The sequence below is a fragment of the Engystomops pustulosus genome, chromosome 10, assembly GCF_040894005.1.
Source record: "Engystomops pustulosus chromosome 10, aEngPut4.maternal, whole genome shotgun sequence".
Lineage (NCBI taxonomy): Eukaryota > Metazoa > Chordata > Amphibia > Anura > Leptodactylidae > Engystomops > Engystomops pustulosus.
Window position 1 is genome coordinate 39,005,577 of NC_092420.1, and position 26,601 is coordinate 39,032,177.

The following is a 26,601-nucleotide window of genomic DNA, read 5'->3' on the forward strand; positions in this document are numbered from 1 at the left end:
ACTTTTTATTCATTTTTACAGTCTCCTCGTCCTACATTCTTATGTCACTTGGAATTTTTGGATCTTGTTTTTTCTTGCGTTATTCTTTTCTTGTCTTTTCAACAATATCTAATGGCAAACCAATGGATAAAAGTCTGGGTACATTCAAATTTCTGCTCTACTCCTAATATATGTATTGAATTAATTTGATGGCCAATAAGCATGTACAGTATTGGAAAGTATTTATTTGATAGAGAGATAGACAGAGAATATATATATTTATATATTATCTTGTAGTTGGCTGCAGCATTTGTTGTACATCTATATCCATTTAAATGGTAACACTAAGCAATTAATAACCTTGTCTCTTTCAGATCATGGAAATGGCCTCCAAAGGTATTAAACCTGTGACTTTGGAGCTAGGAGGAAAGTCTCCTCTTATTATCTTTTCAGATAGCGATTTGGAAAATGCTGTGAATGGAGCTATGATGGCAAATTTTCTCACTCAGGGACAAGTAAGATCTTCATTGCATATGAATCACTTACTTACGTTTTAATTTTTATATACACTTTTTGTTATTTAGCATTCAAGGTGTCGGAAGTTAAGACACTTAAAACCCCTTTATATTTCCTTTATCATTAAGAGGGGATAAATATTTTTAACAGTATGATTGGGGGTCTGAAAAGCCTCTGAGCTGCCCCATACAGAATGAGAATTTTGCAATTCAATCCTGTTTACCTTGCCTTCCAAACCCTACAGTAGCTTGCTCTCCTTGAGCTTGCTTGTTCCCTCAATCCGCACCAGAGAGCAGCATACAGCGCTGACTAGCTGTGGCCTAGTTCCACGATACATCCTGTGGAAAATGTGGGATGTGGTGGTGAAACCGAGAACGTCAATTGGACATTGGGTTTTGATTACCTGAGTGTAGACCTTTCTTATTGTAACAGATTTAAGAAAGAAACTGATTCATCATAATGTACAGACTTATGATAAAAAAAAGTTTTGGCTAGATTTAATGAAACCTTTCACATGTGGTAACATATTACCGGTGTACGTTTTTGAGAGAAAGCAGCGGAAAGAACGTGCAATTTAAAACTATTACTTTATCCATTTGAGCATCTTTAATTATTGAATAAACTGTGAGGAATAGCTAGAACCAATCTGGTCTGTCATAAGCACAGTACAGGCAGTCCCCGGGTTACATACAAGATAGGGTCTGTAGGTTTGTTCTTAAATTGAGTTTGTATGTAAGTCGGAACTGTATATTTTATCATTGTAATCCCAGCCAGAACTTTTTTTTGGTCTCTGTGAAAATTGGATTTTAAAAATGTTGGGTTGTCATAAGAATCAATATTAACACTAAAGCCTCATTACAGACACCTGTGATAACTGTTACAGCTGTTTATTGTAGCCTAGGACTAAAGTACAATAAATTACCAATATCCAGAGGTCCGTTTGTAACTATGGGTCGTATGTAAGTCGGGTGTTCTTAAGTAGGGGACCGCCCGTACTCTCTTAACATTGGAAAGACCATATCTGCTGGCACAATTAGCCACTAATCAAAATTGAAATTTGCACAAAAGTTAAAAGGGGATATCTTCTGCGCTGCCTACAGAACAGATGATTAGTTGAGATTTATGAGTTCATTTGAATTTTTATTGGTAGAAAGTTCTAAACTACTAGCTGTGCTCTATTCATCTTTGTGGTGCTCACAGAGATTCCTGAATATTGCCGCAGTAATCGTTGTCAGCAACATAGAAATGAATAGAGCATATGCGACCGACTGCTCTCTTCCTCTCAAGCTAAGAATTGGGTGACCCCCCCCCCCCCATTCTCGTGACCCCCAAGGATTATATCACCGAGACCACCACCGATCAGTAAGTTAGCCTATTCTGTGGATGGGGGTTAACTTTTACACCAACTGAGGTGTTCCTGATGGTAGACACCTGATGGTAGGTGGTATCTACTAAGCGCTAAACTGCCTTTACCTAAACTTTTAACCATACCTTACTAACTAAAAACGTTATCTATCCTTTATGCAGATTCACTTCAGTGGCTACTGGGGTGTGGAGTAGCCTGGCCCAGCTAAGGGGGTGCTAAGGCTACACCACGCCCCAGTAGCCTCTTAAGTCTCACCTCCGTTAGCGGTCCCACAGCACTCTTTGGCTCACTGCCAAAAAGTGGAAGAAGTTTCTGTACATGCGTGAGCATGGCTGAATAGTTAAGACAGAGGTAAGACTATAGTGGGCACAAGTGCGTAGTGTATTCCACAGCCCTCTGCCAGGCTACTCCACACCCCAGTAGCCTCTGAAGTTTATATGCATAAAGAGTAGATAACGTTATTAGTTAATCAGGTAAGGTTAAAATACCATCAAAAATCCCTCTGTTAGTGTATTCCTTTGTGGTAGTGTGTGTGGTGTGTTTTTTTTTTTTTTTTAAAAGAAATGTTAGGAAAGCCAACCAACATTTCCAAATGGCCATGCCACCTGACAATGTAACTGCAGTATTCAGACATCCAATAAAATTTATGAATCTAACAAGTATTTAATTTTGGTGTTGTTTATTAGGTATGTTGCAATGGCACTCGTGTTTTTGTTCAAAGCAACATATTGCAGAAATTTACTGAAGAAGTGGTAAAGAAAGTTAAAAAAATTAAAATTGGAGACCCTCTCTTGGAAGACACTAGGATGGGACCACTTATTAACCGCCCTCAACTGGAGAAAGTCTTCGCTTTTATTAAAGGCGCAAAAGAACAAGTAAGTGAAAATGGTAGAATGCATATGGAAACGGGGGGGGATATTTAAAAAAAAAAAAAAACTACTGTTTAGACTGTCTTCGCCATTCTAACATCACAACGCCTTGTGCCTTATTCAACTCCTTAAATTGTCTTGAATAGAAATTCTTTTTAATTTTTCCTCCTTTGTTTCATTGCAGCCAATTGGTAAGATCAATAAGTAATTTATTTTTAAATTTTTTTGCTCATTAATGTACACTCTCCACCCTACCTTGACAGGGAAAAACATATATGTAGATATTTTGCGAAATTATTTAAGCAAGAAAACTCAAATCACATGGTCATAAGTATTCAGACCTTCATATTTAACTTGCTTGCTGTCCATTTCCTTCTTATTCGCATTGAGATCCTTTTCTTTAATGGAGTCCAGCTGTGTTTAATTAAACTGATTGGACTTGATTAGGAAAGGCACACACCTGTCTTAATAAAACCTCACAGTGCACGTCCAAGCACATGAGAATCATGCGTTCTAAGGAACTGCCCAAGTAGCTCAGACACAGAATTGTGGCAAGGCACAGATCTGGCCAAGGTTAAAAAAAAATTCTGCAGCGCTCATGGTTCCTAAGAGCCCAGTGACCTCCATAATCTTTAAACGTTTGGGACAACCACAACTCTCGACCTGGCCATTCAGCCAAACTAAGCAATTGTGGGAGAGGAGCCTTTGTGAGAGAGGTAAAGAAGAACCCCAAGGCGGGGTGGCCTAGCCAAGCATTCTGTAAGACGTGTAGAGCTCCCCCAAGTCTTTGGTCTATTATCCACCCACAGCCCCGGAATCCCAGTAAACTACGGCCCTAACAAAGGATATACTACTCAAATGCCAACCCCACCAATCTGGACCCACAAAATGCCAAACGTGGCAAAGCACAGCGGTAAACCAAGGCTACAATATTTATGAAAATAAAAAAAAAAGCATAATTCTTTTCATGCATAACATCCAATCCCTCACATGGCTACATATATTCCTGTGGTTAGCTGGAATGTCACGGTCCTCTCGGACCCCACAAAAAGTCTGGGAGTTTTTCCCCCTCCCTACTTCAGCGTGGTACTCCAGCGAATATTGGTGCTGTGCTTGATGGTTGGAGATTTCAATAACATACCTCATTATGACTTGGATGCAGAGTTTTCCAGGGACAGTCGGCACAGGGGGTGACTTCATTTGGTTCTCTACTTCGGGAGGTTAATTTGTTAGATGTTTGGAGACGTCAGCACCTGCAGGAGAGACTGTATTCATGCTGCTCCTCTACTTTTTTTCTTCACTGTCCTGCATTGATTTGGTCCTTTGGAACTCAATGGCGATGGCTATGGTGGGAGAGGTGCAGTATCTTCCCCTATCCCTGTCTGACCATTTCCCCCGTACTGACTTCATTGTCTATTTATGATGCCCCTAGGGTGGTGAATAGATTGTGGCGCCTCAATCCTTTCTGGCTGTCTGTTTCCAAACCACTCGATACAATAGGAACAGGGATGCATCGATTTGGTGAGGAGAATGCGGGCTCAGAGTGCCTATCCAATGTATGGGAAACACAAGGGCATCTATCATGAACTGTATGTAAATTACCCTGAGGGGCTCCAGACTCCATAGGCGTTTATGGAACACGGAGCCCCACAGACTCATTTGCATACAGTCATTCATCCTGGTGGTAGATGCCCTTTAAGGGACATATAAGAGGTCTGGTGATGAAGAATATTAGTGTCACTAAAACTCTGTCTTGTGTCCTTGATACTGCGGTATATAGGGAAATGGAAATGTCAGAAGTGGCGTTTGTGGGGGGCTTCAAGTTCTGGTACGCAGAACAGGTTTCGGGAAGAACAATCCTCTTTAAACACCCACCTGTTAGAGGTAGCTAATATGTTTGCCAAACAATGCTTGTTTGAAGAAGGGGGGGGGGGAGTGGGGCACCTCTTGTTGGTGATTACAAGGGCGCAGCAGGGGGTTTCCCACATAAGTTTTAAGGGATCGCAGTGGGCAAATACACTGTGATACAGCAGGAATAATGGAAGTGCTAGAAGGCTTTTATACCTCGCACTACCAATCAAAGATACAGTCCTCAGATGAGAATATTCTAGGTTTCCTCAGTGCGCTGGCTCTTCCTAAACTATCGGCGGAGGATGGAGAAATGTTGGAGCAACTGCTGACTTTGGAGGAGTTGGTAGCAGTGGCGGGAGCCATGGTGAATGATGAGGCTTCTGGGGTGGATGGCCTACCAGCTGAGGTGTACAAGCAATATGGGGAGGCCCTTCTTCCTCATTTACTAGAGGATGCTTTTGTAAAGGGCTCGCTCCCTCCATCAATGCAGGAAGCCATCATAGTGGTACTGCCAAAGGAGGGCAAGGACCCTCTATTGCCAGATTCACACAGGCCCATATCATTGTTAACATTGTATTATAGATGTAATAGCCTTAATCAAACAATTGGCCAATGATAACATGAGGACCAAACCGGATTTATGTCTCAGAAATCCACTTCTATCAATATTAGGAGATTGTTTCTCAGCCTGCAAATCCTGTCTGATAACGTAGGGAGGAGAAACGCGTTCAATAGTATAGAGTGGGTATTTTTGTGGGAGGCTATGGGGTTCGGACCTAACTTTATCTCTTGGGTTGAAGTACTGAACTCTGCTGCTAAAGGCGAATTTAGGCAAATGTTGCATTATCTGAACCATTTGCATTGTTCTTTGGCACAAGGCCGGGCTGTCCCCTGTCTCCGTTGCTTTTCGCAATGGCTATTGAGCCTTTGGATGCGGCAGTACACAACTCATCAGAGATTAAGGGGTTTAAATATGGCCAGATGCATAATAAAAGTGGGCTATACGCAGACAATGCGCGGCTATTCTTCTGCTTCGGCTATAATGTAATCTTCCCTCATCCCTATTGTAACTTCATTTAAGTACTTGAGAATAAAGGTTTCAGCGCGCACATCGGACTTTGAGGAATTAAATCTTACCCCGCGATTGGACCCTGTCAAGACTAAGGTAAAGCTTTGTGCAAATTACCGTTACCTGTCATTGGGTGTTAATCTTAACAAAATGGTAATAATGCCCCAGCTTTTGTACCTTTTACATAATGCAACAGTTTGGCTATCTCCTTTCCAGATTTATCAAAATTAATGCACTGTTCAGGAATCTGATCTGAAGTAAGGCCACCCTAGAATACGGTTGGAGACTCTACGACCCACTAAAGTGGAAGGAAGACTAGTGCTACCTAACCCTTGGATCTATTATCTAGCGGTGCAGACACCGCATCTTCAGGGGTGGGGAGTAACTGAGACAGCCGATTTATGATTTCTCTGATGATTAAGTGCCATCTACATATTAAGAACCTGTTGCAGGCATTAGAAGCTGGAAAATGTAAACCTGGAAGAATGTCCCTGAGCACATTGACTCTGGTTCATAAATTGTGGGGTAAACCTAGAATGTGCAACCTTTTGGGAAGGGATTGGACGGACTAAGCTCTCAGAACTAGTGGACAACTCCCATATTAAAACATTCCAGCAGCTAGAGGAAACTATCCCAGCTCATAATCAGACCTTCTTTCGTTATCTCCAATTGAAGCATGCCTTTGAAGCCCAAACAAGATTGGGGCCTCTGACGTTTCAAGGGGACCTTTATTCCAATATATAGTCAAGGAGGGTCATTCCTCGGGTCACAATTCACTATTATACCAGCTTCTTTTATCAAATTCCTAGACAGCTTCCATAGCCATGCTTGTACTAAGTGGGAAAGAGACGTAGGTCCCATGACGGATGATCAATGGAACAGTATTCTTGACAGCTGATTCATTAGGGGAAGCAAACTGACTCTCACAAATGTATATAGTCCATAGGGTATATGGGACAGCAACATTTTTTCGATATCGGGTTGCGCCCAAATGCAGTATATGTTGTGGGCCTGCCCCACTATACAAACATTTTGGGCAGCCATATTGTACTTGATTGATAGTTAGTGACAGTCCCTAGGAACTTACCGTATAAGCCGAGGCCCCTAATTTTACCACAAAAAACTGGAAAAACCTATTGACTCGAGTATAAGCTGAGGGCGGGAAATGCATTGGTCACAGCCTCCCCAGTGTATATAGCCAGCCAGCCCCTGCCCCAGTGTATATAGCCAGCCAGCCCCTGTCCTCGTCTCTTCGTACAGCTGGCTCCCTGCCCCTGTCGTGCAGCCAGTTGCTTTAAAATAAAAACTCCCCTTTCCAGTGGCCCCCACGGGTCATCAGAGGCAGGTCTGTGTGGCGCACAGTTATGACATCAACCGCCACCGCTGACATCAGTGTGTGTCTGCTGCAGGCACACACAATACCATTGCAGCGGCGGCAGGTACATGCAACGTCACATGTCAGCCGCATCGCGCAGAAGACCTACGGAAGCCACCGGAAAGGTGAGTTTTGATTTATTTATTTTTGACTGGAGTATAAGCAGAGTTTGGGTTTTTCAGCACATTTTTTTGTGCTGAAAAACTCGGCTTATACTCAAGTATATACAGTACTTACGTGTGTTTTAGGATATACTGAGAAAATTGCCATAGACCATGTAGGTAAGACTTCTGTGGGGAGGTTGCTATACATGGCACGGAAGTCAATTGCAGCTAGATGGATCCAGTCGACCTCCCCTATGAAAAGCGAGTTTCTTCAAAAGGTGGAGGTGCTGCTAGTCAATGAAAGGGCTATATATAAGAAGAAAGGCAGTTGGTAAATTTGAAAAACTTTGGGGCCCCTGGTTGGATTCCCCAGAAGTGGCCCCCGCTGAGCTATTGAGAGGTTTTTGCAAGCCAATTCAGGTCCGTAGGTAGGATATTGTGCTATCTCAGTATGTTATTGCTGTATACTTCGTACTTTTGAAACCTGTAAAATTTGTTGAATCTTTGTAAAAGGTTCTCATAGCCCTGCGTGGTGACTTGATCGTATGTAGCATGCATGCTTGCTGTACCATAATTGGCCTCTAGCTTTGGCTGGGATGGAAAGGGTGGGGGTGGTGTCTTTTTTATTTATTTCTTTTTTTTTTTTTTTTTCGTTTTCCCTTTTTATGTGTAAAATTTGAAAAGAGAGATCTAATTTAAAAAAAAAAAAAAATCTCAAGATCACTGTGGCTGAGCTCCAGAGATTTGGTCGGGAGATGGGAGAAAGTTCAACAGCCAACTATCTCTGCAGCCTTCCACCAGTCGGGGCTTTATAGCAGAATGTGCCGATGGAAGCTTCTCCTCAGTGCAAGACACTTGTGAAAGCCTGCATACAGTTTGCAGAAAAACACTTTAAGGATTAGTAAAAATATATACATTTTGGGGTTTTTTTTCTGTCAAGAAGGGATGCAGAGTGTACATTAACCCCTTAACGACCGCCCTATCGGCTTTTTACGGTGGTCATGAAGGGTACTTCTTCTGACGCGATGCCTTTCTACAGCGGCGCGTCAGAAGAAGATTTAGGGACATCAGGTCAGTCTGGTGCCGGTATCGGGCGTGATATCACAGCCCAGACATGGCACTAACACCGGGATTGGAAAAACTCAGATCCCGGGTGTTTAACCCCTTAGCCGCCGCGGTCAAGCATGATGCTGCGTGTAAGTGTTTCCCTTGTGGTTTGGATCAAGGTCCGGTGAGTGCCCTGAGGCTGCTGGCTCTTCTGCACGCTCCTCCTGCTGGCTCCTCTCCTGGCAGTACCTGGCTGTATACTCAGTTATTTACACTCTACACTGCAATACAAGTGTATTGCAGTGTGAAGGCTTGTTCAAGCCAAAGTATGGAAAATGTTTAAAAAAAAAAAAAAATTAAAATAAAAGTCCCATAATCTCTCCAGTTACACATAAAATGCAGATAAAGTGTATAAAACACAAAAAAGTACATATTTGGTATCACTGCGTCCGTATTGATCTGTACAATAAATCAATCAATATTGAACCCGCTCGGTGAGGGACGTAAAAGAAAAAAAAAACCCACAAAAATCTTCCCGTAATATACAATTTTTCATCAAACACCATCACAAAAAATGTTCTAAAAAGTGATCAAAAAAAGTTGCGTTCCCTAATAAGATACGACTAAAAAGAACAAATTTTTTTGCAAAAATAAGCTCTTAACCAGATCTGACAACAGAAAAATACAGAAGTTATGGCCCTGAAAAGTTGATTTGTAAAAAAAAAACAAAAAAAAAAAAACATACATTAAAAAATTCTCCAATATTGGTTTTGCTCAGTAAAATTGAGCTAAGATAAGAAACTATATAAATAAGGTATCACGGAAATTGTAGTGAACCAGAGAATAAAGATATAATATTTTTTTTATGTTACGGTGAGCGGGGGAAAAAGTGCTAAAAATCCAAAACAAAAATTGGTGATTTTGTTTGTGTCCCCTTTGAAATAGTTAATAAAATCTCATGGATAAGCTATAGACCTCCAAAATGAATTATCTATCTATACATTGTATCTCATCCTGCAAATAATAAGCCTCATATGTTTGCTTTACCAAAAAAATTAAAATTTATAGCCTATACATTGTGACAATACAAATCTGCTGTGAATGGCGCTGCTTTCATTCTATGCCCAGCCGTGCGCTCATACAAAAGTTTACCTCCTCATATGGGGTATCGGTACACTCGGGAGAAATTGGGCATCAAACGTTGCAGAGCGTTTCATTATTTAATTTTATAATGAAATTGTCAGTTTTGGCCTAAATGAGTGTTTTTTTTTTCACCAAAAATTCTAAAGTTTCTAAATCGCAGGTCCATATTGTTTTAACCCATGTGAAACTCTTAAGGGGTTAATATACTTAAAAGAAGTTGTTCCTCCTCAATATCCTGGAGGGAGACATCGTAATGTCTAAGGAACATAGAGAAATCTTTTTTAGGCTATGTGCTACAGTTCGTATAGAAATTTTTAAAAAATGGAAAAGTAACTCCATACCTTCGATAGAAGATGTCATCCTAGGGATGAATAAACTGAAAGATTATGAATTGTATATGTGTAACGGAGACGTAATAGAAAAAAAGAAGACACTAAAATGTTGGGAAACGTGGTCTAGATAGCTGTGATGAGCCAGTGTTTCTTTTCCTTTTTCCTTGTTTTTTCTTGTCATTTTTTAGATACTTTTCATTTTCTGTTTTTCTTTTTTTTTTTTTTTTTTTTTTTTTTTTTTCTCTCTCGTTTTCTTTTCCTTCCTTCTTGCAGTCTAAATGTATTGATCAACATGCATGAAACATGTCGTTTTTTTTTTTTTTTTCTTCTATGTGCTCTTCTCTTTTTTGTAAATGAAAATAACGAATAAAATGTTAAAAAAAAAGTTGTTTTACATAAGTTGAGGGGTGAAGTTTCTATAGTGGGGTAATTTATGGGGTTTTACTTCTATTTAGGCCTTGCAAAGTCACTTGGAAGCTGAGTTGTCCTTCAAAATGTGAGTTTTGGCGATTTTCATGAAAATTAGAAAAATGGCACCTAAAGTTCTGTGCCTCATAACGTCCTAGAAAAATGAGAGGACGCATAAAATATCATCTCAACATAAAGCAGACATTCCGGAAATTTTAATGAACAAGCTTTTTGGGTAGTTTTACTTCCTGTCTGGAAAGCAGAACATTTCAAACTTGGAAAGTGAAGAATTTTTATGAACTTTTGCCAAATTTTCACTTTTTTTCAGAACGAAACACAAAACTTGTCACTTAAATTTTACAACTAACATGAAGTACAATGTGTCACTAGAAAACCATATCAAAATCACCTGGATATGTTAAAGCTTTCCTAAGTTACAACCAATTATCGTGACCTGTCAGATTTGAAAAATCAAGTCTGGTCATTAAGCTGAAAACTAGTGTCTGTGATAAGGGGTTAATGAGCAAAAAACTTTTTTTCCCCAGCACCACGACGGCACCGACCAGAGGGGGATCCGCCCCCAGGGACAGGAAACCTGAGCTTAAAAACGCGCTCCTCCTATCCTGCCTCAGTGGTTTCCGGTCCCTGGAAGGGACCTGAGCTCCTCTAGTTTGTTATTTTGGGACCGCTGGTTGGCGGTCCAAGAATCTACTTACCAGTGGAGGCCTCCATTCAGGGAGTTGCACCCGTGGTCAGCCGGCTGCTTCCATCTAGGACCGGGCGCGCGCATTCCGGCGCACTTCCAAACTTCTGGCGCATAGCAGAGAACGCGACCGGAAGTAAGGACGGAGTGCTTCCTGTCCGCAGGGCTGCGAACCTGGACACGCCGCAAGACCCAGGGGGAGCCCAGGGGTTATAGTACTCCTCCTTGGGTGAGTGTAACCTTTTTAAAAGTAGTTTTTTCTTCTTTTGGTACTCTTCTGGAGTTATGTGAACCCAGAAGAGACGAGGTGGCACCGGAAGTAGGGGGGGCGGAGCCTATCTTTTAAAAGAGCCCGGGCTACAGGTGGATGGTGCTCTTTACACTCTTTAAGTATGGCAGAAAGACGTGATGCTCCTGAGCCCTTGAGGACCCCAACTCCGGTAATTCAGGGTGGTGAGTGTTTTTATGATATATTTTTTTTTCTGTTTTCTTAAACTGATAAAAGTTTTTTATAAAAAAAAAAAAAAAAAAAAAAAAATATTTTAGGGAGAAGAGGTCCCCAAAAAAAGCTACCAAAAAGACCCATCACAGGGATTGTAAAATATGTAATCGTAAATTACCTACAAACTATGAAAAGTACCTGCTCCACATGTATTGCAAAGATTGTAGCAGAAGAGTCTTCTTCCTGGCTGGAATCTCTGATCGATAATATCCCTAACTGACTAATCTCAGAGATCTATCCCTATAGAGAATGACCTTCCTCAGCAAATCCTATGGAAATATTATCAGAGGAAGAGGGAGAAAAAGGGATTGCCTCTTCAGTCTCAGAAGAGGAATTATCGGGGCGTCCTTTATTCTTAGTGGAAGATACAGAAGGACTGTTAAGAATGGTCAGATCCTCTATGGATATAGAGGAGAAGAAACTCCATAAATCAGTCCAAGATATAATGTTTGAGGGGTTAACGGAAAGAAAAAGACGTACCTTTCCAATCCATAATACCATACAATCCCTGATCTCCAGAGAATGGAAAAATACTGATAAAAAGTCATATATCCCTAGGGCTATTAAGAGAAAGTACCCCTTTGAGGAAAATGCTACATCCTCCTGGGGCCCACCACCAAAGGTAGATGCTTCCATTATTAAGATCTCCCGTGGCACCTCCTTACCCTTTGAGGATATTAATGCTTTAAAAGACCCCATGGATAGAAAGGCAGAGGGTTTTCTCAAGAAATCATGGGAGTATGCGACCACTTCCTTCAGAACAGCAGTAGCAGCAACTTGTGTGGCCCGCTCAGTCTTGATGTGGTTAGACCAGCTTGGAGGTGACATCCAGAATAAAGTTCCTAGAGAATCCCTAAAAGCCTCTATAGCAGGTATTCAGAAAGGGGCGGCTCTTCTAGCAGATGCCTCGGTGGATGTATTAAGACTTTCTGCTAGATCCGCAGCACTGTCTAACTCAGCCAGAAGGGCGTTGTGGTTGAAAAACTGGTCAGGGGACATAGCCCCTAGGGGTAAATTATGCGGCATCCCTTGTGACAGTAATTTTTTGTTTGGTCCCATTCTGGGCGATTTATTGGAAAAAGCAGGAGACGGGGGGAAGGGTTTCCAGCTACTTCCACTCCCAGTAGACCCAGATCCTTTCGGTCCTTTCGTAAATCAAGGTACCAAAGGAGAGATGGAGAGAACAGACCAGGTCCATCCAGACCCCCTCAGTCAAGTAAAGGCTATTTGTTTGGCCAACAATATACGCAGTCCAGGCAACCCACCTCTCGGCCACAATGACGCAAGGCCTCAGGTAGGGGGAAGATTAGCCCACTTTCTCCCTGCCTGGAGTCACATTTCAAGCAGCCAGTGGATTCTCAGTTCCATATCTCAAGGGATAACATTGGACTTCAAGAATTTTCCTCCTCGAGAATTCAAGATAACGAAAGTTCCATTGGGAGAGAAAGACAACATGATGATGTCAGAAATAACCGAGTTACTCTCCAAAAAGGTACTGTGCCCAGTCCCAATAGAGGAAGAACGACTAGCGTTCTACTCCACTCTTTTTTGTGTAAAAAAACCAAGTGGTGCTTTGAGAACTATAATAAATCTAAAAGGGTTAAAAAGGCATTTACAGGTACCCAGCTTCAAAATGGAAACGCTAAAATCAACGGTAAATCTGTTATATCCAGGTTGTTTTATGGCGTCAATCGACCTTACAGACTCCTATTACCACGTACCGATTCACCCAGATTATCAGAAATGCCTAAGGTTTGCGGTTCAGTTAGATCAAAGGATAAGACATTTTCAGTACAGAGCCCTCCCCTTTGGTATCGCCATAGCTCCCAAGGGTTTTTACAAAAATTATTTCAGAGATGGCAGCTTTCATAAGGTTAGGTCAGGGGCTTTTTATACCTTACCTGGACGATTTCCTTTTAGTGGGGCCCTCAGAAGAAGCAGTAAGAAACCAAATAACCAGAGTTCAAGAAATTCTAAAATTTCTGAGATGGTTAATAAATAGAAAAATCAGAGAGAGTCCCATCTCAACAGAAGCTCTTCCTGGGGGTTCTTCTAGACTCAAATTGCCAAAAATCCTTTCTTCCCCAAGAAAAGCAGGAAAGGATAAGGGAAAGTATAACAAAAATAAGGTCCTCGCGTACAACCATCAGAAGGGGTATGTCCCTCCTGGGGAGTCTAGTGGCCACCATTCCTGCAGTTCCCTAGGCTCAGTTTCACATAAGAATTTTACAGAATTTTCTTCAGGTTTGGGACAAAAATCCTACTTCCTTAGACAAAATAGGAATACCGGGGTTAGTATTAGAGTCCCTAAACTGGTGGTTAGATCAAAGAAACTTAGAGATGGGTCTCCCCTGGGTTTCAAATCCAGAAAGAATTATCACAACGGATGCAAGCCCGTGGGGTTGGGGTGCACATGTAGAGGGAAAAATATTTCAGGGCCAGTGGAGCACTCAAGAAGAAATTTTTTCTTCAAATGGCAAAGAACTAATGGCCATTTTGAAAGGATTAGAAGCAGCTGTGCCTTTTCTGAAAAACAAAAATATTGTAGTAAGATCAGACAATACTACGGCAGTAGCCTACATAAACAAGCAAGGGGGGACAAGGGGTCCACACCTCATGCAAATAGCCTCTCAGGTTTTCCAGTTATCAGAGTCACACCTGGTATCTCTAAACGCAGTATACATAGGAGGAGTAGAGAATACCCAAGCAGACTTCTTAAGTCGCAGTATCATCCACCAGGGGGAATGGATCCTCAATGGGGAGATCTTCAACATAATAACCAAAAGGTGGGGCCTCCCGGAAATAGACCTTTTTGCCAACAGGGAAAATCGAAGGGTGAGACATATATTTATTTATTTATTTATTTATTTATTTTTTTTTTTTTTTTTTCTCTCTCTAGATTGCAGGGATCATCCGTTGGCAGTGGATGCCTTCTCCCAAAATTGGGGACACCATAATCTGTTATACACTTTTCCCCCCATGATCCTAATTCCCAGAACTCTGGGGAAGATAAAACGGGAAAAAGCAAGGGTCATTTTCATCGCCCCTTTTTTGCCTCGCCGTGCTTGGTTTTCAAGTCTGCGGGACATGTCAATAGCGGACCCATGGGTTCTACCAGAGAGGAGAGACTTATTATACCAGGGCCCTATTTATCATCTGGAGGTGAGGAGTCTTTATCTCACGGCATGGCTATTGAGAGGTTGATTCTGGAGAAAAAGGGTCTGTCGGGTCAAGTCATTTCGAACCTTCAGAAGAGTAGAAAGCCTATTACTTTCTATTACTATAGAATTTATTTAAGAACATGGAAGGCTTTCTCTAAATTTATGGCTCAGAGACCAATTGATATGTACAACCCTGACTTTAAGAGTATTTTAGGTTTTTTACAGTTAGGCCTAGAAAAGGGTCTAAAACCATCCACTCTGAAGGTCCAGGTGTCGGCCCTTGCAGCAATTTTTGATCAAAACATAGCAAACCATCCGTGGATTGCTAGATTTATTAAGGCCTCCATAAGACTTTGCCCTACCACTAGGTCAAGTTTCCCCCCTTGGGATTTATCCCTAGTGTTAAAGGCTCTATCAGGTCCTCACTTCGAACCCTTAGAAGACCTCTCCCAAAAACTACTTACTTTTAAAGTGGTATTTTTAGTAGCCAGTATGTCAGCTAGGAGGGTGAGCGAGATTGCTGCTCTGTCATGTAGACCTCCATACTTTACTTTATTTCCGGATAAGATTGTATTGAGACCTGACCCTATGTTTCTTCCGAAGGTAGTCTCGGATTTCCATAGATCCCAAGATATAGTTCTGCCCTCTTTCTGCTCAAATCCAAAGTCAGATAAGGAAAAGTTCATAGCCTTGATGTCAGGCGTAGTGTGCTTCAGTACTTGAAAATTTCAGAATTGCTCCGTAAGACAGTCTGTTTGTTCTCTTTGCAGGGAAGAACAAAGGGACAAAAGCATCATCAACAACTATCGTTGATGGATTAGGGCTACTATCCAGTTAGCATATGAAGTAGCTGAAAGATCTATTCCAGAAAAGATTCATGCCCATTCAAGCAGAGCTCTAGCAGCATCATGGACAGAGTTCAGACATGCCTCATTAGAGCAAATATGTCGAGCTGCATGTTGGTCCACCCCCCCACACCTTCTTTAAACACTACCGGTTGGATGTGGCGGGTTCTATCGACCTTTCTTTTGGGAGGAAGGTTCTTTCCTCTATTGTCCCTCCCTAAAAGTTTTCTTCTCTGAAAATCTCTCTGGTTGGTGCCGTCGTGGTGCTGGGGAAAACAGAAGTTACTCACCGGTAATGATGTTTCCTCGTACCACGACGGCACCTGTTATATTCCCACCCGGGTGTTTTTTTCCTACTTTTTTCTTGGTGTCGGTCAATTGGGTGTCGCAAAAAAAAGTGTGTGTGTGTGTATATGTATGTATGTATGTATGTATGTATATATATATATATTATATTACGCATGCATGGAAAAGTCTCTTCCAAGTCTCTGTAAACCACTGAGGCAGGATAGGCGGATCCCTCTCTCTGGTTGGTGCCATCGTGGTACGAGGAAACATCATTACCGGTTAGTAACTTCTGTTCTGTGGAGCAGCACATCGAGTATAATGGATCAAGTCCAATGGTGGGTGCACACCTCCAACAAACCCGATCCTCCGGTTTGTAAGATCAGATATCAAAATCAGATAAAAATTCAATGAGGCAGCACTCCGGTAAGTATAAAGGTAAATAAAGATGACCTTTCTACTTACCGGAGTGCTGCCTAATTGCATTTTTTTTATATCTAAGCTATATGCTTTAATTTACTAGCTTGATGCAAATTTGCATACAAATCTGTACTATTACAGTGCTATGTCGTGGTAGAGCCATCATATTAACCGGTTAAGGACCGGGCCCTTTCCTGTTTTTTCATGTCCATTATTCACTCCCCACCTTCAAAAATCTATAACTTTTTTATTTTTACACGTAAAGAGCTCTGTGACGCCTTGTTTTCTGCGTAACACATTGCACTTCATAGTGATATTAATATTAGTATAGTAATATTCCATGCTATTTACTTGGAAGCGGGAAAAAATTCCAAATGCTGTGAAAATGGTGAAAAAACGCATTTGCGCCATTTTCTTGTGTGCTTGGATATTATGTCTTTCACTGAGCGCCCCAATTGACATGTCTACTTTGGGTTGGTACGATTAAGGGGATACCAAATTTGTATAGGTTTTATGTTTTCATAAATTTACAAAAATTAAAACCTTCTGGCGCTAATAACTTTTTTTATACTTTGGTGTACGGAACTGTGGTGGTGTAATTTTTTACGACATTTGATAATTCCAATGATATCATTTTTAGGACTGTATGACCTTTTTTTTCAAAAATGTTTTTCAAAATGGCAAAAAAGTGCCATCTTCGACTTTGGGCGCTATTTTCCGTTACAGGGTTAAACGCATTGAAAAACCGTTAATATATTTTGATCGGGCGTTTTCGGACGCGTCGATACCTAATGTGTTTATGATTTTTTACTGTTTATTTATATTATGTCAGTTCTAGGGAAAGGGGGGCGATTAGAATTTTTAGGTTTTTTTTATTATAATTTTTTTTTTTTTTTACTTTTTATTTTTCTTTTTACTATTTTTCAGACTCCCTAGGGTACTTTAACACATACTTCAGCACATTGTAATGAAGGGGTTAAAACGAAATAGGCTACCATGGAGACGGATCGCCGCTCCCCGATGACTTCACGGGGAGCTACGATCCTAGGCAAGGAGGCTGCCCGTGAACCCTCTCCATGCAGCGGGACACGACCGCTGCCGTGAATCCGTTAATGGATTGTTATCTTTTGTCACACTGTATTTTATTACTATGTTAACTTTAGCCACATCGTTCTTAATAAAGATGGATTTACCCAGAAATAATTTAAAGGGAACCTACCACCCCGATTCTACCTATAAAGGTAGAAGGGGTGGTAGGTGGATGGATGGGACGTGAGGATAGCCCTTTTTTGGGCTAATCCTCACGTCCCGGGTGTCTTTTACAAAACTTTATTACATCTATATGCTAATTTTTTTATGCGGCTACTGGGGCGTGGAGTAGCCGCGACTAGTAGCCTCATGTGCGGCTACTCCACGCCCCAGTAGCCGCATTAAAGAATTAGCATATAGATGTAATAAAGTTTTGTAAAAGACACCCGGGACGTGAGGATTAGCCCAAAAAAGGGCTATCCTCACATCCCATCCATCCACCTACCACCCCTTCTACCTTCATAGGTAGAATCGGGGTGGTAGGTGCCCTTTAAAGCAATGCAGAGCAGTCTGTCGGCAGCATAAGATGTATCAGAAGAAAAATAAAGTAAAACGTCAGTACCTTGCCATTTATTAATTCTTTTAATAATTATCCCTTCTTTTTCTGAAATATACTTGGTATAGAAGCAAAGAAAAATATTGCAATGTAATTCCCCTAGTGAAATTTTAACAATAATAAAAATCGGTGAAATAGAAAAATTGGCACTGACTAAAAATAAAATCCTTTTTATTCCTCAAAAAAATGTTCAAAAATATTAACCCCTTCCCGACATTTGACGTAATACTACTGCATGGCGGGAGGTGCGTTCCCGCAAAATGCAGTACTATTACGTCAAGCTTCTGGGGTTTTGGCGGGGGGCCGGGGCCAGAAGCTGCGGGTGTCGGCTATATATTATAGCTGACACCTGCCTCTAACACCCGTGATCGGAGATTTCGAGAGCGTTTCGAGAGATTCGGACCCCCCCCTTCCCCCGGCGCTTACCGGGGGGTGGTCCGTGGTTCCGATCGCAGCCCCGGGACTGCCAGTGCCCAGGGCTGCGCGATCCTCCTCGGTGAGCCGGGTCCTGCCTTCTGGTAGGACTTGGCTGCAACACACTGAGCATGCGCGGCATGCTCAGCGTGTTACATTACACAGTATAATACATCTGTATTACACGGTGTAAGGTGAAGAATAGCTTGAACAAGCGATCAGTGGATCACTTATTCAAGCGTACCTGTAAAAGTGATTAAAAAAAAGTTAAAAACATTTAATAAAAACATTTTTTAATAAAAATAATTAATTAAATAAAGTTAAAGTCCCCTAAACACAAACATTCCCTATACACATGCAATAAAGTTAAAAAAACACATAATCGCCCAAAACCCCCCACATATTTGGTATTTTCGCGTCCGTAACAATCCGTACAATAACTGAGAAACATAATTGGGCCCACTCGGTGAACGCCATAAAAACAAAACCCGAAAAACTCACCAAAAATTTAAATTTTTCATAAAATCTCTTCAAAAAAAGTTCTAAAAAGTGATCAAAAAAAGTTATGAGCGCCAAAATGGTATTAATTGAAAGGACAACTCAACACGTAAAAAATAAGCCCTAAAGTAGCTCTATCAACCAAAACATATTAAAGTTACGTCTCATAAAAGATGGCGATGCAAAAACATTAGTTTTTTTCCAGTAAAATTGTAAAAATAAATGAAAAACTATATAAATGAGGTATCACCATTATCGTAGTGACCTATAGAATAAAGATAATAAAGTATTTTTATTGTACGGTGTACGACCCCCAAAAAATACAAAGAAAAGAAACCAAAATTGACAATTTTCTTTTCACCCATACATTCAAGAGTTAATAAAATCTCATCAATAAGCTAATGACCGACTAAAATGAAGTATTTGTAAAGTGCATCTCATGTCGCAGAAAATAAGCCCTTATATGTCCAAATTGCCAAAAAAATAAAGATTGTATAGCCAATAAAAATTGACAATGCATAAGCTGCTGTGAATGGCGCAGCTTCCCTTCGAAGCCCTGGCGTGTGCCCATACAGCAGGCTACCACCACACATGGGGTATTGTTATACGCGGAAGGGATTGGGTATCAAATTTTGCGGAGCGTTTTGGTATTTTATCCACTGAGAATTTGTACATTTTTTGAAAAACACATTAATTTGGTAAAAAAATGTACTTTCAAAATTGTACCTGATTTTGTTTCAACCCCTATAAAACAATTAAAGGGTTAACAATCTTCATAAAAGTTGTTTTATGTACGTTGAGGGGTGTAGTTTCTATAATGGGGTAATTTATGGGGTTTTACTTTTATTTAGGCCTCTCAAAGTGATCTGAAACCTGAGCAGGTCCCTCAATAGCAGGATTTTGCGGTTTTTATGAAAATGTGAAAAATCGCACCGAACGTTCAAAGGCCCATAACATCCTACAAAAATAAGAGTATGCATAAAAAACCATGTTTACATAAATTAGACATTCGGTTAATGTTAGTTATTAAGTTTTCTTTGCTGTTATGACTATGTGTGAAAAAAGTAGAACATTTTGAAGTTCAAAAATCGAGAATTTTTCCAAATTTTCACCAAATATCTGATTTTCTCATAAATAAATGCAAAACATACCACCAATATTTTTCAACTAACATGAAGTTCAATGTGTCATGAGAAAACAATTTTGGGGTACAGAGTGTGGTTGTGTGCCCCCTGGGAGTGCTTGGGGTGTAGTATCTGGGATTCGGATTCGTTTAGTTTCCCTGACATGAGAATTGAGTTGACTGTGTGCTAGGGGAGTAGGAATTAGCGCAAGGACGCCATGTGTGAGTGGGCGGAGCTTAAGGGCTTTTCTACGTGGTTCTCTGGTGTAGGTGCACCCAGTGTTTGGACTCCAGTGGGTGTGGTTCGTGACAGCCTTCAATATGCTTTTAACATTTTGTTAGAAGTGTGTTGATGCTACACAATTACCTTTTAACCCCTTAACACCGAAGCCACTTTTCACCTTCCTGACACGGCCCATTTTCTCAAATCTGCCCCGTGTCACTATAAATGGTTACAACTTTGAAACGCTTTAACCCCTTAAGGACGCAGGGTTTTTCGGCTCATTTCTCGCTCTCCAACTTCAAAAACGTTCACGTTCTTGTGGGCTCAGTTTTTACGACTTTCACTCTTTGCTCCAAATAACACACCTACTTTATTCTTTGGTTCGGTGCGATCGCGGTGATACCAAATTTATATAGGTTTTATTGTGTTTTAATACATTTTCAAAAATTAAACGAATGTGTACAAAAAAGAAAAAAAAACATTTTGCCATCTTCTGACGCTAATAACTTTTTCATACTTTGGCGCACGGAGATGTGTGAGGGGTCATTTTTTGCGAAATGAGGCGACGTTTTCATTGCTACCATTTTGAGGTCTGTGTGACATTTTGATCATTTTTTATTTAATTTTTTTATGTTATGTATTTCCCGCCTCGGAGGTCACCGCCGCCCGTAACCGTTTTTATATTTTGATAGATCGGGCATTTTGGGACGCGACGATACCTAATATGTTTGATTTTTACTGTTTATTATGTTTTATATCCGTTCTAGGGAAAGGGGGGGTGATTTGAACTTTTAATATTTTATTAATTTTTTTTATTTTTTAAACTTTTTTTTTTTCTTTTTTTTTTTCACTATTTTTTAGACCATCTAGGGTACATTAACCCTAGATGGTCAGATCGCTCCTACCATATACTGCAATACTACAGTATTGCAATATATGGCATTTTTGCAGGTCATACATTACAATGAGCCACTGGCTCATTGTAACGAACCTGCATAAGCCATGTAGCCTCGTGTCAAAAGAAGACCCGAGGCTACCATGGTAACCGATAAAAAAAGATGGCGGCGACTTTGCCGGCGGCGTTGAGAGGGTTAATAGCCGCGATCGGTGCAAGCACTGACCGCGGTTATTAGCGGTGGGGGTTTTCTGCAAAATGCAAAAAAACCCACCTATGTATGAAGAGTACTCAGCCCGTGAGCTCTCATCATACATTCCTTATACCTCTGCGCCGTAGAGCTACGGTGCAGAGCGATAAGGGGTTAACATAGCCAGCAGGACTGTTTGTTGCATTATCACTGGGAGCAGAGCATAAGAGCGTAGAGGAGTTACTGACAACTAAAGAATCGTGGGAATTGTCGTTTCCAGTGGCGGCCATTTTGGTGATAACTCCATCTACTTTAGAAAGCCCATAACATTTTGTGAATCGTAAAATCAAACCATTTAACACCTTAATGACATGGCCTGTTTGTAAGTTATGGCACATTCACATGGCCGTCTGCGGGGACGTACATGCGGCCGCATGTACGTCCCAATAGACGGCAATAGCGGCGCGGCGCAGATCCGGCCCGCACACCGCAAAAAGATAGAGCATGCTCTATCTTTTGGCGTGCGTGCGGCCGTGCGCCGCTATTCTCTATGGAGGGAGGAGGGGCCGCCTCCTCCTTCTCTCCAGCACACGGCGGTATGCATGTGTGAATGTACCCTTAGGCTCAGTCCCTTTTTTTTTTTTTTTTTTTTATATATTTGACCAGTGTATCTTCCTGTGGTAATAACTTTTCAACACATTAAGACATCCCTGTGATTTTGAGATTTCTGTGATTAGTTTCTTTTTTGGGTGGTAAAAATTCAATAATTTAAAAAAAAAATTTGAAAAAAGTGACAAGTTTCAAATGTTCAATTTCTTAGACAAAAAGTCACACCACATAAAATTTTTTTTTTTTTGTAGAAACCTTTTGCCATTGGTCTTTTTATTTTCCATAATAAGTTGCCTTTTTAACGGATGTGAGAAGGTTTCAATTTTTAGTAGCAACTCAAGAGATTGAAAAAAAAAAAGCTACATTTTTGGTGACCAATTAAGTTTGGAAGTGCCCTATAAAGGCTTATGTACTATATACCCCCACAAGTAGCACCATTTTATGACCCTAACATCTGAAACTTAAAATCAGCATTTGAGAAGACTGTTAACCCTTTTTCATAATTTTTTTGGAAGCAAACAAAAATGGATTGAAAATTTTGAAATTTAATTCTTTGAATAAGATTATTCTCATTTAGCCCTAAAATGGAAAAAGCAGGGCAAAAATTTTGGGATGTACATTTACCTCAAATTCCTTCCGAATGTGTCCAAGTACGGCAATACCAGACATGTGAATGTCAACTGCTGTTTCGTCGTACAGCGATGTCCAAAACAGAATTAGTGCTTTTGGATTTTTGGCAGACCAATTTGGCTTCAAATGTTTTGTGGTGCCACAGTGTAATTGAAGAGCTCCTGAAGTAACGGCACAATAGAAAACCCCCTAAGATTTCACCATTTAGGAAACTAGATCCCTCAAAGAATTTATCTAGGGCTGTATTGAGCATTTTAACCCCCAACATGGGGACACAACAGGGCTGAGAATGGATGTCGCTAGATTGGTGTTGGGGTGCCTGTGAGGTACCAGTGCAATAGAAACCCCAGAGTAGTGACCCCATTTTAGGAAAGGGCAACCGTGAAAGAATTTGGGGTTGTATGAGCATTTTAACCCATAAGATCCTGGCTCAAATGTATCACAAATTGAATGGTGTCGAGTAAAATTTGCTTTGCAATTTCTCCAAATTTTGACACTGTAGTGTTAAAAGTATTTGGCCCAATTCATGCCACTGGAGACAAACACCCCAAAAATCGTTATGCAGGTTCTCTCAGGTACGTGGCAATGATCTACAAGATAGAGACATGGCAGGGCTCGGAAGAGAATGGCATTTGGAGCACAGACATTAAAAAAAAAAAAAAAACATAGAACATTTGTAGATGCCCTTAGGGATCAGTGCAGTAGAAACCCCTGAGAACTTGAAAACTACACCCCTCCATGAATAAATCTAGGGATGTAGTGAGCATTTTAACCCCACAGGTGGAGCCCAAGGATGATGGATAATGGATATTTTGTACTATGCACTAAGTTTCCCGTGGCAGTAGCTGGGCACAAGATGACAAAGACCCCCAAAAACAAGATGGAGGTTCTACCGGGTATGGCAATATTCCGCCCCTCCCACATACCTATTATAATCCATGGGGGTTTCTGTACTGGTACAACACAGAACAATGCCTGCTCCCACACAAAAACACCTGCACCACCACGAAAACTCATGCTCCCCGGCCCAAAAATTGTCACAGATCTGTCATTGGCCAGTCTGTATTGACGATCGACGTCTCAGGATTGGTACTGTGATGACAAAGGGGTGTCGGCTGGCAATGCTGACACCTCCCATCGAGGTGTCACCTTGTCACGTGACAGGGTGATGTCCAAAATGCAAGTAGCGCCCACGTCTGATATATTAGATGCTGAACATTATGTTACAGCACTCCGCGTCCGATATATTGAATGCGGAGCGTTAACAGGTTAATTTTTTTTTTGTGTGTGTGTTATGACTTCATGGGGGACATAAAGGAGAAAACTTGTAAAAACAAAAAAAAAATTACTTTAACTGAGGCATCTCTAAGAGCCTTAGTTACAGAGGAAATGCCCACCTGTGACTGGGGATTCGGATCAGAGCTGGACTATGTCTTATTAGACCCAGCAGCTCTGATTTACCCCTTTAGACCCGGAGGTCACGTGACCACCGAGTTTATGGAGCCGGCGGCCGCACGGGCTCAGCTCCTCTATGCATCGTGCTCATTCAGCAGAAAACTGCAACGACGTCCAAAGACGTTGCTGCAGACTCGGGACCTGCGGCCGCTGACGTCTAAGGTCAACGGGCGGAGGGAAACAAGTTAAGCTCTATTTTTTAAAAAAATGTATTACATTTTGAGTTTTGTTTTATATTCATTTATTAATGGCAGTATGGGTTTTTGTATCAGACTTTCATATTCCCAGAATACCCCTCTTATAAAAGGTACTCAAAAAAAATCTAATGTATCCAAAAACCATTCAACAACAAAATCCTGACACCCCAAAAACGTTCTTTATGTACATCAGATTTACATTTAAAAAACAAACAAAAAAACTCGCACAGAAAAGTGGAAGCCGTTTTAGCTACAAAAGTGGCATAACTTCAGATTTATTAGATTTGGATTTAAAATGAAATGTGATAAAAGATTCTGCATGTGTAATGCGTACAGTTGATGACACAGTACTGTTTGTACATATAGTATATTTTATTGATGCTTTGTTTATAACTGAAATGAAAGAAGCAACACCAACATATGCCCAATATAGAAAATCAGAGATGACATTTAAGAAAGAAAAGCATCCATCATTACAATAAATCACATACAACCAAGCTGTTTCACATGGAGCAGAATCCATATTGCTCTCAACACCCCAGTTTTTTTAATCCAAGTTAGAAAACGTGGAACATGCTAGGACAGCGATGGCGAACCTTTTAGAGACTGAGTGCCCAAACTACAACCAAAATTCACTTATTTATCATGAAGTGCTAACATGGCATTTCAAGCAGTAACTTATTGCTGCCTGTTCTTCAACATCATTCAATTGTATTGGCTCTCCTAAGGACACAAGTAAAGTTAAAAGAAGGTGGGCAAATTCAGACCATCGTTGTAGCTTCTCTCCAGGGACAATGGTGGGTCCAGCAGGATGACCTCCAAAGACAATGCAGTTCTGTCCTTCTCACTTTTCCTGCAGTTCAAACAGCCAATGAAATGTCGCTTTAAAATAGCTCTGAGAGAAGTATCTTTTAAGAATCTTGGGACTGCAGGAAGATTTGGTGGATTTGATCCTGTTTGGTGAAATTGGGACAATGGCCTGAGTGCCCACAGAAAGTGGTTCGCCACCACTTTGCTAAGAGATCCAGAAAGTATAGCATCAGAGGTAATGTTCCAGGCCAGAAAAAGGGGGAAGTGAATTGGTATGTAGGCCATCTCATAGAAGGCCACAGTAGCACAGCATTTGTTAGACCTCCAGTAAAGGAAGCCATCTTTCATGAAATTTGTTTTCTGAACACTCCCCTTGCAGTTCAGCTCCAGTTCTCCATAAGCATTATAATGTTAACACGGCCAATCGAAAGTCATAGTGATGGAAAATGAGAAGGGCTGAAGGGCCAACTACCTGATTTAAGAGCAGCAATATAGTGTATTTTGTGTTGTATATTCTGATGCATGTCTGTTTCATTCCTAGGGTGCCAAGGTGCTGACTGGTGGGGAACCATATATTCCAGAAGATCAGAAACTGAAAGCAGGATTTTACATGACTCCTTGTGTACTAGGTAATGTTTTAGTTGGCGAAACGATCTAAAAAACTGGATACAGATGCATAAAATATTGAACAGAAGACAAATGAAATGGCCTGAAATAAATATCTATCATACTTTTGTACTTGAGGTTCATCAATTTTAAGATATGCTTGAATATGTGACACAATTGACTGTACCAAAGAATAAAAGCGTAGGAAAGGGGGCAAATGCCATATTTTTCTGAATAGAAGAGAAAATATATTTGAAACAAACAAGGACCCCTACAGTAATGAGGAATATGATCAGTCACATGCTTCTGACATCACTGAAGGTCCTTGTCCTACTTTCCCTTTGCTGGCCGGCCAGACATAAGTAGAGAACAATGCAGAGGCTCTGTTTTCTTGGAGATCCGGTGAAATGCTTTGTGAGAATATCACCTGATCTCCAGGAAAGCGGTCAAGAGGGTCTGGCAATGCTGGATCAACCTGTCCTGTGGACTGTAAGACACATGCACTTTTAAGAAAGACTGTGTTCTTTTTTTTTTTTTTTTTTTTATTATATATATATCTCTATCTATCTATCTATCTATCTCTCTCTCTCTCTATATATATATATATATATATATATATATATATATATATATATCTCTATCTTATAATTTGGTAAATACGGTACAGTCATCTGAGAGGTCTATTAGCTACAACCAACAGTGATGGGAATAAGAGACAGAACCTTTTAAGCAATAATTATCACAACTTCTGACTTATATTTTCTGACTGGATTGAGGTATTTATTGCCAATTTCCTCATTTCTAAAGAAGTTTGCATAAGAATGTAATGTCATACAGGTGCATGACTTGTTATAACACACAGCACTGATTACTCTGTAATTTACCAATCCCTGTATGACGCCACATGATTAGAGACTACATTTTATCCACAGAAAGTGAACAATGAAGCTTCTTATTGAATGACCGCGAGCAGTGACCTAGAAAATTGTGAGGAATTAAAGGGGTTGTCCGACTATTTTAAAAAATTCTGGAGGCGGACTGGGGAGGGATTTTTAAATAAACAAAGCTCTACTCTCCTACTCCGCCACTCTCAGACCCTCTGTCCCGTACCGCTGTCTCGCCAGGCCATGCCCCTTTTTGTTGGAAGCTGAGTTCATCTTCCAGTTGGCCAGGGTGGCTGGCCACACCCACCCGTTCCGATATCTCGGCGCCTGATACAGCGCTGGGAATAGGGATGGCTTGGCGTGGCTAGCCAACTCAGCCAACCGGAAGTTTAATGCACAGCTTTCCTAAAGAAACTATATCGGAAAATTGTATAACAAAGGTGCCTC

The 26,601-nt window shown here is 40.8% G+C and overlaps 1 protein-coding gene across 1 annotated transcript in view; it reads left to right on the forward strand.

The window, feature by feature from the left end:
- The window catches only part of ALDH9A1 (aldehyde dehydrogenase 9 family member A1), a 76,884-nt gene that overhangs the window by 43,024 nt on the left and 7,259 nt on the right, over positions 1 to 26,601 (forward strand). Inside the window, exons 7-9 of the mRNA XM_072128609.1 lie at positions 354 to 494; positions 2,548 to 2,736; positions 25,206 to 25,293. Of these exons, the coding sequence (XP_071984710.1) occupies positions 354 to 494; positions 2,548 to 2,736; positions 25,206 to 25,293 (418 nt within the window). The remainder of the gene's footprint in view (positions 1 to 353; positions 495 to 2,547; positions 2,737 to 25,205; positions 25,294 to 26,601) is intronic.